Genomic DNA, 14,655 nt, shown 5'->3' with positions numbered 1-14,655 from the left:
CTTGTGCAAATTCTTCAACTGATAAATTTAATTTCACATTCCCCAGCTTAAGCAAAAAATAAAATATTGCATGCCCCTTACACATGTGGAGATAATATTACACACAGAAAAAATAAATCCAGCAAGCTGTACATTATGAATGTAACCACAAGCTTTTAAGGGGGAATGTTCTAAATACATTGCACTGTGTGTATTGCAATATTATTGAAGTGCCATAATGTATCAAGACAGTCGAGTGGAGAAAAGAACTTTTACATTGTTGACCTTACCTCAAAACACAGGCAGTGCTGTTTTTTCAAGAGGAGCTCTAAAAGCTCAAAATTTAGCTTTGACAGTCTTACACACACACACACACACACACACACACACACACCCCGATTTCCCTGGATATAAACTATAGTAAACATTTAATGTTTAAGCAAAGAGCTGTGCAACCCAGACTGAAAAATGCTTCTCACTTTAGTTACATAGTCAATGCATATTCCATCGCACATGTCTGTCCACACACATACACACAAATACGATTCTTGAATTCTGAAAGCTCATTTCTGACCCTCTTGCAGCAGTCTGCGCCTTCCATTTTCCGTAGTGTTTAACAATTAATTTTTGTATCTATAGGTTATGTAGCAACCAAGAAGCAACAAAGACTTCACTCCTGTATGCACTTTCCTGGAAGGAAACTCCACCGAACTCTCTGGTACTTACGTGTGAGTAGACACGTGTGCGGTTGCATGATAAATTGCATTATTGCCCAGAGTTATCACAACAATATTACTGGTGGAGTCTAGAACCCGTGAGACTCAAATACACTGAGATCACAAATATGTAAAGATCACATCATTTTTACTCCTAATTGCTCCATCCAGAATAAATAAGCGTCTCCTGGCTGTGTATTCAAGGGAAATTTAAAACCACTATTCTACACAGCAACACAAGTCAAGAAAGTAGCTCCCATAGTGCTGGTCTGCAGGCTGAATTAGTGGCTTCTTAGTGCTGGAGCTCAGCTCTCAATACAAAACTGAGCTGGGTCTACTTCTTTACAACTAATTCTTCTTCTTCTTCTTTTTGTAATACAGAGTTCAGCAAACCTCAGAATGGATCACTGTGGTCTGCAAAACTAATGCAGTGGAAAACTATATAAAAAATGTAGCAATATTTTAATACAGATGCCATGCGCTCTCAGAATACAATAGTCCCAATGTGCTCCAGAGAGCGAAAGGAGCGTATATTTTAACAACACCCAGGACAAAAGCTGACAGCTTACTGTTCCAGTTTCTCTAAAGACAGGTGTTTATTGGGGGATCAGGGGTCCGCACGAATACATTATAATTTTTGGCAGCAGCAGCCACTTGGATTAGTTGATATCAAAAGACCAACCTGTATTCCCCCCTCCGTTTACTTCAATAAGTTTAAAGCAAAAACAAAAAAATCAAAACACCTTGACAGTAACCTGTTTGCAAATTACGGATGGAAGCCCCCCTAGGCTTAGGGATGGATGGCTGTAAAGATCTTTCTTCCTCAGTCCTGATTCCACCACTGCCATCACCAGCCCCTCAGTGTTACAAAACATACAGTAGGTAGAAAGAAAGGAGACAGAAGCTGCTGCTTTAAAAGCACCTTTCTAAAGTTCTGTTTAAAAAACAAAACACATCTGAATATTTTTGCCAGGGAATGGGCCCCAACGTTGGAAAATGCACAGTCAAACTGCACCGTGTTCAGTGGCACTAAACAAAATCGTTTCACATTTGTTTCCTATGTACTCAACTTGAAGAAATCACAGCAACACCTGCTGCTAAAACTCCACCAGCAATCAGCACGGGCTCCCCGACTGCTTTTGGAATGCACTTGCTGCTTCTGATCTGCAGCAACACTGCCACCTTCTGTTTCAGCCAATTTTAGGAACTCACGATCCTTTCTCATATACTGGAGCGTTCCTGGTGGTAACACTGTCGTATTACTATTACAGAATATACTGTAGTATATTACAGAATATACTACAGAATATACTTTCTCATATACTGGAGCGTTCCTGGTGGTAACACTGTCGTATTATTATTACAGAATATACTACAGGGTGCGCCTTCCCATAGAAAGTAATGCAAAATGGATTCATCTGTTCCAGACTTTTAAAAACAACCCCTAAAATAGCAATTTAACATGAATTTTACTATCTGACGAGACCAGTGATCCTTAAAGTGAAAGCAATAATCAATGTACTGTACTATAAAATAAATAAGACAGTATTGTAGATGATAATGTTTTTTTTTCTCACAATGATAGTCATTGTTTGAATGGGTTTTTTTAATCCATTTCTGCAGTCACATAGTCAATCAATCAGTATCTAAAGTGGGTTCCACACAGTCACAAAAACAAATTAACCAGAAAAGCTTCAAAAACGCAAAATAAATAGCAAAAACAAAAGCGCCAAACTTAATCCATTCCAGAAGTCTGTTTGACTTCCGAAATGTTCGAAAACCAAAGAGCAGCTTCTGATTGGTGCAGGTGCCCTGGAAACAATAGTCGACAACCGCATCGGACGTTTGGCTTCCAAAAAACGTTCAAAAACCGGAACAGTTACTTTTGAGTTTTTGGCGTTTGAGAACCAAGGCATTTGAGAACCAAGGTCCCACTTGCAAAGGTTATGGAAAAGAAAGGATCAGATTGAAAATACTGGTCAGGCCTGAAAACTTCACGTTTTGCTCCCCTCTTAACAGAGCAAACCAATTCCTTTTCACGATGCCGGGGGTTGCTTCCACGTGACCTCTTAAATGACCATTCATGTGGATTTGTTTGTATGTGGGTTAGATGACCTCCCCGATAATGCCAAGTTTGCAGGTTTCTTTTTTTAAAAAAATAATTTTTATTCATTTTGCAAACAATTTTATACAGTCAACACATTATTTAACACTCATTCTTCAGTTTTCGACTTCCCTCAGTTTCTCTGTCAATCTTTTGTAAAATTTCTATTTGTTAACGCATTTCTAAACATAATATTGCCTTTTAGAACTCCTTTTCCTCTTACTCTCTTTTTTGCACTATTTCTTACTATCTCACAGAGTCTCTTCAAAACCAACAAGCGTTGTCTGTACATCACATATGTTTTTCAGATATTCTGTAAATCTCCCCCAGTCCTCGATAAACTTTTGGTCTTTCTGATATCGAATCTTCCCAGTCAATTTATCCAATTCTGCATATTCAGTCAATTTCCTTCTCCATTCTTCCACTGTTGGAATTTCTTCCTGCTTCCATCTTTGGGCCAGAAGTATCCTTGCAGCAGTCACTCCGTATTGAAAACAGTTTACAGTCTCTCTTATTAATTTCGTTTCCTACCATTCCTAATAGGAAGGCCTCTGGTTTTTCCACAAACGTATATTTTAACATCTTTTTCAATTCATTGTATATCATTTCCCAGAAGCCTTTCACCCTTTTACACTCCCACCACATATGATAGAAAGTACCTTCTTTTTCATTACATTTCCAACACTTATTGCATGTTTTGTACATTTTAGCCAGTTTAACTGGCGTTATATACCATCTGTAAACCGTTTTCATTACATTTTCTTTCAACTCAGTACATGCCGTAAATTTTAACCTTTCATTCCATAATTTCATCCAGTCGTCATATTGTATATTATAACCAAAATCTCTTGCCCAATGTATCATTACTGATTTTACCTCTTCATCTTTTGTATGCCACTCCAGCAACATTTTATACATTTTGGACAGATTTTTATACTCATTATTCAATACCTTCGCTTGAAATTTTGATTCTTTGCCTTCATACCCACACATTTTACAATCTTTTTTAAACATTTCATTAATCTGATAGTAATGTAACCAGTCATAAACAGATTCTTTCACCTCTTCATAAGTTTTCATTTTCCATTTCCCCCCCTCTCTTATTACCAATTCTCCATATGTTATCCACCTCCCCCTCATATTGATTTTTTTCACGCTCATCACTTCTAATGGTGAAATCCAGCGGGGGAGTCTAGGTTCCAACTAATTTTTGTACCTCTCCCACACCTCTATCAATGATCTTCGAAAGATATGGTTTTCAAAACCTTTGTGAATTTTTTTCTTTTCATACCATAGATATGCATGCCAACCAAATCTGTTATCAAATCCTTCTAAATCTAACAACTCTCCATTCTCTAATTTAATCCATTCCTTTATCCAATAAGTTTGCAGGTTTCATCCCCGTAGGAGACAGCTGCATTGCAGGGGGGTTGGACTAGATGATTATCAGGGTCCCTTCCAACTCTATGATTCTATGACCTTGCTTGCTATCTCACTTTCCTGTGTCTTTTCCCACCGCTGCCCTTATCGCAAAAAGCCCCCATCTTTGGGGAAAGTGGGCTTGTCGTGCAAAACCTCCCCAACTGAGTGTAATTGTGCAACCAATGGCTTCAAGTTACAAGAAATGAGATTCCAATGAAACATCAGGAAGAACTTTCAGATGGTAAAGGCAAAAAGAAAGATGGTCAGAGCTGTTTGACAGTGAAGCAGACTCCCTCAGGAGATGGACACTCTCCCATTGGAGGTTTTTAAGAGGTGGTTGAATGGCCATTTGTCATGAACCAGGGCGCCATCTTGAAGAAAATATTGGGTAGGAAGGTCAGACAAGGAGAGTGATATGGGAGAGAGGTTGGGGACAGGGAAGAAGGAAGAAGTACAGCTGAAAAGAATTTGGTAAAGCTCTAGACAATAAATCTCAGGGCATTCTGAGGGGTGCCATTCTTGGATCAGCAGAATCTCAAGCCATTGTCCCTCCTGACCCACCCATGTATTGGGCCTGAAACTATGCCAGTACTGGAGTTCCACTGTTTATTTCCCTCCCATTGTGATCAACCACTTTGGGAAGGGGGAAAACAGGAAGAGGAAGAACTAAAAATCACCCTCACCTTCCATCCTGGTCACAGTGAGCAAACAGGATTTTGAATGTAGCACAGCAATTGCCACAGATTCAAGCCCCCTGCTCCCCGCTGAGAGGATTGTGGCATTAGAAATTTAGGTTTTACCCCAAAATGTTTTCCACACACAAAAATGTCAACCTGAATGCATTTGTTTCCGTATGAATTCCCCACCCCCCACACTGAATAAATGTGCCCCTCACCCCTCAGCGGTCCTCCAGTATATTTATTAATCAACTGTGTAAATCTGCAGTCTAAAATTCCACAAGTCAGATCTGTTGCTACTGTAATGCCATTAACTTGAGCGTAACTACAGAATGGATTAATTGTTCCAGAATACTTACCAGCAGATACTGTGCTTGCTGACCCGGTGAACTCATACATATACACACATATAATTTTTAGAGACAGCACACATCAAAATCAGAACAAGGTTGTAATTTTGCATTAACGTTGATGTTAACATTTACTTTCTCCATTATGGAATACAGTATTTATTATTTTTATATCTCCCCTTCACACATAATAATCTCATATGTCAGCAAGATGAAATATCATAAAACCTTTTTAAAGAATGTTTGTATAATAAGCCAACCAGGTATAAGTAAGATTTTTATAACAGTTTATAAATTTTAAAGCATGCAGTGAGGTTAAGTAAAGGGGAAACTGGGATAGTTACAGAAGGGGGGGGGCGGGAGCTGTGTTATACAATCCCACATTGTTTGTGTGTCTCATGGCAAAACTATTTAAATACTTGCACTTTGTGTAAAAATAATGTCCTGATTTAGGTAACCTTTTGCTAGCCTCAAGGGTCCAAAATCAATTTTAAAATTATTTTTGTTACATCTTTTAAAATGTAGACTTGAAGTTTTATAACATAGCTTTTCTGGGAGTGGAAAAAAGCAGGTATGGTTCTTAATGCCTGAAAAGGAATCTGAAAAAGCAACAAAGACCCTACCTTCCAGAACGGCATAGATGTTCACTGAAAGTAGCAATAACCAACTTCCCACCACCCTAATGGTCTATATCTCAGTGTGGTTCTGTTTCTACACTATCGAGCAAGGAAACTAGCCATTGCACAACACAGGAGGCAAGCAGGAATACATGCCTGGCAATACCATTGTCTGGTCTTCAGTTCCACCAGCTTCAGTGTGTGTTGTTGCTACTACAAGAAATTGGCCATCTATGATCAGTAGAGGATTTCAACCTGCTTTCCATTATCTGAGCTGTGTGACTGCTACCACCTCTATTATAGTTGCTCTCAGGGTACTCTGGCAATGTGTAAAAACTCCACTATATGCATCTGGCAAGCAATTTGGTTGTGTGCCCACACAACTTGGAGGTCTAATCAAGGAACCCACTCTAATTGTGTGCAAGTTTTGCCTCTTAACAGAATGACAGCAACCTGTCATGACTAGTCTCACCAGATATACTGTAAAAATCTAGTCACCGCTAGACGAGTCCAAGATTTTTAATCGGAAACTTGCAGACAAGGTTGTTACTTGAAATGAATCAATGCTGGAAGAAATCAGAAATTCAACCACTGTTCCAGCTTCTCTATTTTTTATAAATATTTCAAGTAACAAAACATACCCATACAAGGAATACAGAGCTTACAAGTGGTCCAGAAAAGAAAGGAAAATATCAACTGATGGTTGTAATTTTAAACGTTCCAAGAGAGGCAATCAAATTTCAGTTTTATGCTAATGATGTTGGCATGTTTGAAACATATGGCAAATGAGACAGGTCGCAAACGTCTGAGCCAGAAGAATGAAGATGAAGCTAATTGGCTCTTCTCTGAAAGCACCAAGACATCATGAAATTTGGACAAGTCCTGAATTATATTTCTCCTTACAAAGCTTTAGTGCAATCTTAAGGTTTTGCTTTGGGGTAACCTACATTTTGATTTTGAATGAATGTGTGCATGACTTGCAAAAGTGTGCAAGTAAAACAAGCAAAATGTTTTCAAAATGTTTTGTAAGGTATGAGGGGTGCTAGAAAATGGTAATGTTCAATGTTTCCCCTTAACTTGCAAACAGGGGATCTTGAAGCAACATTTTAAAACTACTTCTAGTAAAAACATTAGTTCACATAAACTTCCATACCTGCTATTTGCGTTTTGTTTGTTGCTTTCTATTAAAATATATGGGCCATTCTGTTGCTCATCCATCCGTTTGGAGCTTCCTGCAGTCTGCTTGCGTTTTCACCACCCTGAATAACTGGGTGCCATTCACTAACTTGACCAATCCATTCTTCAATGAATTTAATCAAATACCAGCATGCGCATTTGAAAAACACCCAACAGGTGCAGATGGCCCGATAGATGCTCCATAGACCACTGACAACCATTTGGTAATTAGCAGCTAAAAGCAACCTACTGTGGTCTGAACCACAAGCTTGGCAGTTTGAACAGCTCCCTTTGCTGTTCCCAGTTCCTGCCAACCTAGCAGTTCGAAAGCATGCCAGTGCAAGTAAATAGGTACCGCTGCAACAGTAAGGCAAAGGGTGTTTTGTTGCGCTAAAAGTGGTTTCATCATGTTGGCCCCATGAAAGTTGTCTGTAGACAAACACCGGCTCCCTCAGCCTGAAATGAGATGAGCACCATACCCCTGTCATCTTTGACTTAACCGTCCAGGGGTCCTTTACCTTTACTGTGCAAAGCACTTGAGTGCACTTTTAGTACCAGATTGTGTATTCCTTCATTGGCAAGGATATAGTGTAGCTTAAAAGGAATCACTGGAACCAGCAACCAAGTGCTTACCCAGTCTACTGATTTCTTGCTGACAGTCCCTGATCCTTTGCCACTGGAGCAACTGCAAAATTTATCAGTGAATTATATTGGGAAATCCTAATGTGAAATGAAAAGATCTGTCTGCATGATAGATTTTGAAGTTATTCATGCAGACATTCAGCTCTCATGGAATACTGGCAACTTGAACTCCCGTTTCAGTACAATTTGCATAAGGGACAAAACGCAAACACTAGTCACCCAGTTTCAAAATGCCAAGCAAGAAGCCACGTCGAGAGAAATCTTGGCAAGAACTAAGCAGGAATATTAAAATCTTTCTGCTGACCAGTCGCATTACTGCAAAGTGATACTGAGTGTTCACAACACCTTGGTAACACCCTAATTTTGTGTGCTATGGGAAAACGTGAGATATGGATACCCAGGTAGTTGCTGACACCACAGTAGAAAAAGCTGGGAGCAGCTAAAATGGTGCCGTCATTTGGAGCAATGAGCACGGATCCTAGGCATGCTGTTTCTGCGTTTTTCTGAAATGACATCAGAGACCATTTTGTGCTTCAGCACAAACCCAAGTTTAATGTCTCTCTCAGCACATGTAAAAAAGCACCACACTGTGCTCTGTACTTGACATACCTGTTCTCTTGCATCACTTTTAAAAAATCCTTTATTTTCTGTACATTCATCTAGACTCTGGCCCATTAAACCTATAGCCTCAGTACATTTGTTCTTTCTTGCAAAGACTCTTATAAGAACCTTAACAGACTATGCTTGCAGTCCTATTCATAATTATCTGGGAATACCACCATTAAACCCAAACACTGTTGAACTCAGTGGAGCTTGTTTCTCAGCAAAGTGCATGGAAATGCAGTGTTGTGTGGCAGCCCCCTTAAAACAGGCTCCCAGCCCGACTCTGATTGGCTGAGCACACTGCCTGCCCCTACCAGAGGGTCCAATGTGACCAGAGGTGGGCGGTGCCAACCATCCCCTGAAAGATGGCAGCACCTGCACTTTTTCCATCTTAAATTGGTATCCCAGCTAAGACCCAAAGCCAATAACCTGGCTTTAGTCCAGAAAATTCCATTACTGAGCAATATGGCAGCGACCTTGTTGCACTGGTTTGCTCCTTGACTGGGTTTTCATTAGCACACGTTCTACCTATACACCCCAGCATTGCATGGGACTTCCATATCAAAAAGGAAAACAAGGCTCTCTAAAGTGCCTACTTAATGGAGGGTGGTTTCAAAGAGTGTTCAAACCAGCTGTCTCAAACATGTCTGAAAGTAGAGACTGCATTATGTATAATCTGATTCAAGTTGCTTCCTGTATGGTTTTCTCAATAAACTTATTGAGATTGACATGATTACATACATACAAAACTGTCCTGGAAGGAAATGGGAGTAATCTATCTGTAGCCCCTCTACATAATTAAAGTCCAGAATGAACAACTAGTTCCTTTTGAAAAAAAAAATGGTTATCTATCTCAAGACCAGCAAAACACAAACACTGTCAGGCGCAAATATATTTTATTGGTTCATTTCTTGCACTTGAAGTACTCTTCGATGACATCTTTGGCCTGAGATTCCTTGCCATAGTCCTACAATAAGACAATAAGCCAAATGTCAGAGCCCATTTTGGGGTACTAAAAACAGGGTATTCAGTAAAATAAAGTCAACCCATATTTAAAAACCAAAATGTAGCCATTTATTGGGACCTCAATGACGACCTAGTCTTCAAGGCTCGTACCCTGGCTTTATTATTGCCAGCAATAGTTTGCATTTCTGCAGAACACTTGAAAGTTAAGCAGATTTTATCCAGCTGGCAGTGCTGCCCATTAAACAAGAAAGGGAACAAATAATCAGTTTGTGCACCATTACAGAACAATCATTTAAAATGTTTTACTTATGAGAAATATGAGGTGCTCGGTTTAAATTTGGCAAGTATTTAGATTAAAAGAGCAACAAAATATCACTTAACTGTATGGGTAGGGAAATTGTATCTCTTTCAATATTCCCACATGCAGAAAGTCCCCTCTAACCCCAATTTCTCATTCACCCACCACAGGCGCCAACCAAAAATTTATTTCTCTTCAAATTTATTTCTCTGCAAAGCAGCAAGTGGTGTGCTTCTTTGCTGTTAACTGTTATGCTGATAATAGTTAAGACATTCAGGTCTGGATTAATCAAGCTCAAGAGCTGCAATCTGAGACCAAAATGTAGGCAACAGTATGTAAAGGCACAATAAAACACTTAGCAAATAAAACTACTCTAAAATATGTACCCATTTTTTTTAAAGAGCACTTTCATCAACTTACTTTGACAACGACACAACTGCAGCCCACAACTTTACGGGGTTTTCCTTCTCTGTCGATCTTGCAGAGACCTACCCATTCACCCAGCTTCTTGTTGTCATCAACCTGTCAAAGATTTTTATATTCCTTTGGTACTGCCTTCAAAATAAGATGGTAAGCACAGAAAGCAAGCAAGCAAGCAAGCAAGCAAGCTGTACACTCAGAAATAAAGGGTAACATTAGTGGTTGTTCTCCTCACAAGTCTCAGTAGAGGGAGCCAAGTTATCATCACTGTACAGCGTGAACAGTACTTAAAAAGTCAAGCATCTAGATCAGGCATAGGCAAACTTGGCCCTCCAGATGTTTTGGGACTACAACTCCCATCATCCCTAGCTAACAGGACCAGTGGTCAGGGATAGTGGGAGTTGTAGTCCCAAAACATCTGGAGGTCCGAGTTTGCCTATGCCTGATCTAGATGCTACATTCAGTAGAAAATATTTTACAGAACAAGCAAAACAGCTTTTGCATTCAATTATTAATCTAAAAGATGTACATAATCATTACCTTTATCAGGTTGATTTGATGTTCAGCACAAAGTGCTTCAACCAGTTTGACATACATGGGCTCATCACAATTGGATGCGAGAACACAAAGGTGGGCTTGGCGTCTAAAACAATAGACCATTATTAGTTACACAGTGGACTACAGCAAAGATCCAATTCCATGTTGCTCTTCTGTTCACCCAGAGAGGCCAAATTCCACTGACTCCCCACCTGCAGTTTCCCCAAACCATTCCCATTCGTCCACAAATCAATAGGACATTATCTGGGCAAGTATAACAGGAAATCTCTTTTTGTGTGTTCTTTTCAAGTCACATGAGGGAAACTGGGATCAATATCATGGATCATAAACAGTATTTTTGTTTTCTTTTTAGACTTTGAAGTTAGTACCAAAGAACGGCACAACCAGTATACTAGTGAATTTCATACCACTGCTGCAATTTAAATGTAGCTTAAAGTACCAGATGCCCCGTCAGTAACAATTTAGTCCAGGTTTTTAAATGTGTTTTATTTACCTAGTTACGAGTCATGTTAACACAACCAATTAGAATTTTTCAAACTACACTGGGTGCTTTTACCATATTACTCCCACCACCATGACCTTACTAGACTATTTGTAGCTCCTACTCTTAAGACCAATCTATATGTACAGGTTTGTCAGACTATTATTCTCACTCATAGTAAGAGTGAAGGGGTATCCGACTTTTTAAGAGAGTCATCATTCAAAACCTGTAGCTCTCATCTCAAACTGTTGAACACTTTTGTCCTGCAAGCCATAGAAGTTCTTTCTCTAGCAGTCTTTCACTAATTTGTGAAGATGTTTTTATTCTAGCAGGCTGTTACCTGCTAAATATATGCTGTTTTAATTAAGTTTTATTTGTGGTCTCTGCCATGGTTGTATTTTAATCATTTTTACAGGACAGAAGGAATTTTTACTATTGTAAGCTACCCTGAGCAACTTTCTTTTCACTCTTATAGGAAATGCCCGACCAAACTCCAACATGGAGGCACACATACTAGTTAACATCCAGCACTTACTTGTCTAAGGCTTTGGCAGCTTCACGAATTCCACGGGCTAAGCCATCGTGGATAAGTGCGGTCTTCAGCACTTCTTGAAGGGCGGTGTTGACATCCATTACACCTCCAGCAGCAATGCTAGCAAACGAAAAATCACAGAAGAACATGAACTTGCTTTATCTCACCAACATTCAACTAGGTCCCTTTTGCTGTTAACAGTGGCCAGCCAGATATTTTTGAACATTTAAATCAACATCTGGAATTGGACATACATTGTACCCAAACACTGATTCATTCAACTGCTACAGCAAAAAGATTTTTTTTGCACAAATCTGAACAAAAGGTCATGGCTTAATTTGTTAAATGCATGTATTTCTTAACAGAGCCTAGAGCAGCAAATGTCTAATAATTAAACAATACAATTAGAACTTCTAAAAACAACTTACTTATAACAGTGGCCTTTTTTGAATTCTAGTTCCTCCTGGCTACTCCAAAATATCATTTTCATTGACAATTTGGGTTTTAGGATGGCAGGCAATACCAGTGTCTTCTTATGTATATTAAAACTACTGAGAATTTCAAAAGACTACTTCTGGGTATCTTTTTAAAACAAAAAGCAACAGCAGCTTATACCTTTCCTTATAGGGGAGGTCTGCCCTTGTTGATCTTAATTGCACTTTCCTGAATATTTTTGAATTCTATGATCTCATGAGAAAGAGCTACCAGAACTGTATGAAATATTCTACATATGGCCACAATGTGTATTTTTGTTTCCCAGAAGCTACTAAAATTGAATTTCCTACATTACTGACAACTTTTAAATGAAGGTTTGGTAACACAGAATATTAAGTTTGCACACCACCTTGTTTAGTAAGCAACACTACCAGACTAATAAAATCTGTTTAAATTGTGTATGCACTATTTAAAATTAATGTGCCATGGAGTTTTTGTTACTTGCAAGCTTGCTAACCTCACTGATCAGCAGCTTATGAAGCACAATGCTGATTTTAAGCTGATCAAGGCCATAAAAAGAATGAGGTCTATATGAATGGAGATAATAAGTATTGTTTCGTAAGTTACAATTCCAACTCTTCCACTCTGCATGCTGCAACCCATGAAGCTGTTGACTACAGCAAAATCAGCACCCTGATCATTTAATATGTGGGAGAAAGAGCAGTAAGCCAAACACTGGAGATATATCACTAGTAGCAGTGGTTTGGGATGGGATTGTAAGGAGCTTATCAACACAGCCAATTACAACTCAGAACACTAATAAACATTCTGGGATAAACTTCTACAGACTTTAGTGCAGCTTTAGCCTTAAAACAAAGAGGCAATGAAAAAGACACGGAGTAACATCAAACCGTAACACTCCTAGGCTGCCATAGGGCTATGTTTTAAGGATAAAATAAGGAGGGTCACTTTGGAGGATCAATGCTGTAATAATGGCAATAGCAGTGAAGTCGACACGGGACAGGACGCTTTTTGAGTCTCTGCAGAGCAGGCTAAAAACCCCTCTGAAATTTGCCAGGACCATCTGCTGCTCCGCTGGGATCCCACGATAAATCAAATTAATGTTTACAGACGCCCAGTTTCCCATCATCCTCCCCACCGCACACTGGCGTCCAGGGGGGGGGGGGAAAACCCGCTCCCTTCACCGCATGGAGACTCCGGATTCGGGGGGGGGGGAGGAATAGGGTGCGGGCGGGCGGGCGCGCACAGGTGTCCGCAAGGAAGAGGAAAGAACTGTTAACTTTCTTCCTGCAAACTTTCAGGCCCTCCCGCAACACCGACCGAGTGGCCTATTTTGCACTGTAGCGCCATGTTCCGGTTATCTGAAAGCGGCCGGAGGGGGGCGGGAAGAGGAGAAAGGCTCTGCGGGGCCTTCGCTAAGCACGTGGTTCAAGCGGCCGCGAGGAGAGAAACTTGGGCCCAGCCACGTGCAGCCAGAAGGCGAAGTCCCCGCGCGGGGCCCGGAAATCGGGGAAGAGAAGCAAGGAAGCTTCCAGGGGGTCTCGCCCCGCCCCGGCCCCGTCTGCTCGCACTTACCCTTCCTCGGCCATGGTTGGTGGTGACTCTCCCGCCCGGGGGGTGGCTGAAAGAAAAGAAGGGAGCCTGTTAAACGGGGAGCGGCAGAAAACGAGAGGGAGCGAACAGCAAAGAGAGTCGTCTTTCTTCTCTCTCCCTAAAAACAAGGAGAAACAAGGGGGGGCGAGAGAGAGAGCGAGAGACCCGACACCCACCTCACAGCTTCCACGAACCGATGGTGAAAAGGAAGGGGCGGAGCAGCCCGCCCGCCTATTTAAGGCCGCGAGGACCCCCCTCTCCTTCCCCGCGCAGCCGCACGCGCGCCTGCAGTTTTAGGCGTCCTACCATTTCGCCTGCTCGGAGGCGAAAAACAAACGGAGGTTAAAGCCGGTAGTTGCCGGTAGTTCCTTAGGAAACCTTGCGGTTTGAGCTGAGCGAATCATCAGTTTGCCCTTATATAGAGGAGCGCCCTGGTCCTATAAATGCACACGGGGGTGCCCATTATATTGCCCGGCTGGCGGCAGCGGCTGCGCGCGCTGCCCCGAGGGACTGAGTCCTCCAGCTTCCCTGTTGTCCTGCGCAAACACGCAGCGCTCCTCACACTTGCAGGGCGAGACTTCTTGGCGGATACTGCGCGGAGAGGAGGAGGCTGCCTAATTCTCCACGCTGGATAGCCAAAAACACACACACACACAAAAAGCACCGAATCATTCAAAAGGCACCGGCGGGAAAGTCGGCGGGCGGCCCAGGCTGCAGCAAAGCACAACCCGAAAGAGCATAACTTCTCTCGAGCAGTCCCTCCGAGGCCTCCCTGTTGCCGGAGCCGGAGCCTTTCCTTATCGCCCCTCCGAGAGCGCTCCGGCTGCCGAAAGGCGAAAGCGCCTTCCTCGCAGCTGGCGACCCTCCACTTGCCATGTGGGGCGCTGAGGCGTGGGAATGCGGAGCAGGGCTGCTAAACCTGCCCGCCTTCGAGGCTCCTTCTTGCGGGTTGCTGCTCTTCTTTCTGCTCCGGAGGAGATTAGGGTCTCTGCGGAGACGCCCCTCCAGGGTCGCCCTCCTCCTCGCCAAGAGTCGCTTTTATTGTGGATCTTTCGGTGTCTCTTA

General features: G+C 41.6%; 1 protein-coding gene across 1 annotated transcript; it reads right to left on the bottom strand.

Moving 5' to 3' along the window:
- Positions 1–9,163: 9,163 nt before the first annotated feature.
- On the bottom strand, positions 9,164–13,875 carry RPS12 (ribosomal protein S12). Its single transcript, XM_080999795.1, has 6 exons — positions 13,767–13,875; positions 13,573–13,618; positions 11,545–11,661; positions 10,511–10,613; positions 9,971–10,072; positions 9,164–9,253 (listed from the first exon to the last, which is right to left on the bottom strand). Exons 2-6 carry the CDS (start codon positions 13,584–13,586, stop codon positions 9,191–9,193), a joined length of 399 nt encoding a protein of 132 aa, XP_080855921.1. The 5' UTR covers positions 13,587–13,618; positions 13,767–13,875; the 3' UTR covers positions 9,164–9,190.
- Positions 13,876–14,655: the final 780 nt, after the last annotated feature.

Source organism: Podarcis pityusensis, assembly GCF_964106645.2.
Source record: "Podarcis pityusensis genome assembly, chromosome: 3".
Lineage (NCBI taxonomy): Eukaryota > Metazoa > Chordata > Lepidosauria > Squamata > Lacertidae > Podarcis > Podarcis pityusensis.
The sequence above is the reverse complement of the archived record's forward strand: the minus strand, read 5'-3'. Positions and strand labels throughout refer to the sequence as shown.

Bases quoted from the DNA above. Each gene is read 5' to 3' on its own strand.
- RPS12 (XM_080999795.1), bottom strand. The intron at 10,614-11,544 runs GTAAGTGCTGGA...CTATTGTTTTAG, and splicing joins GCTGCCAAAGCCTTAGACAA to ACGCCAAGCCCACCTTTGTG. The intron at 10,073-10,510 runs GTAATGATTATG...AATCTTTGACAG, and splicing joins ATCAAATCAACCTGATAAAG to GTTGATGACAACAAGAAGCT.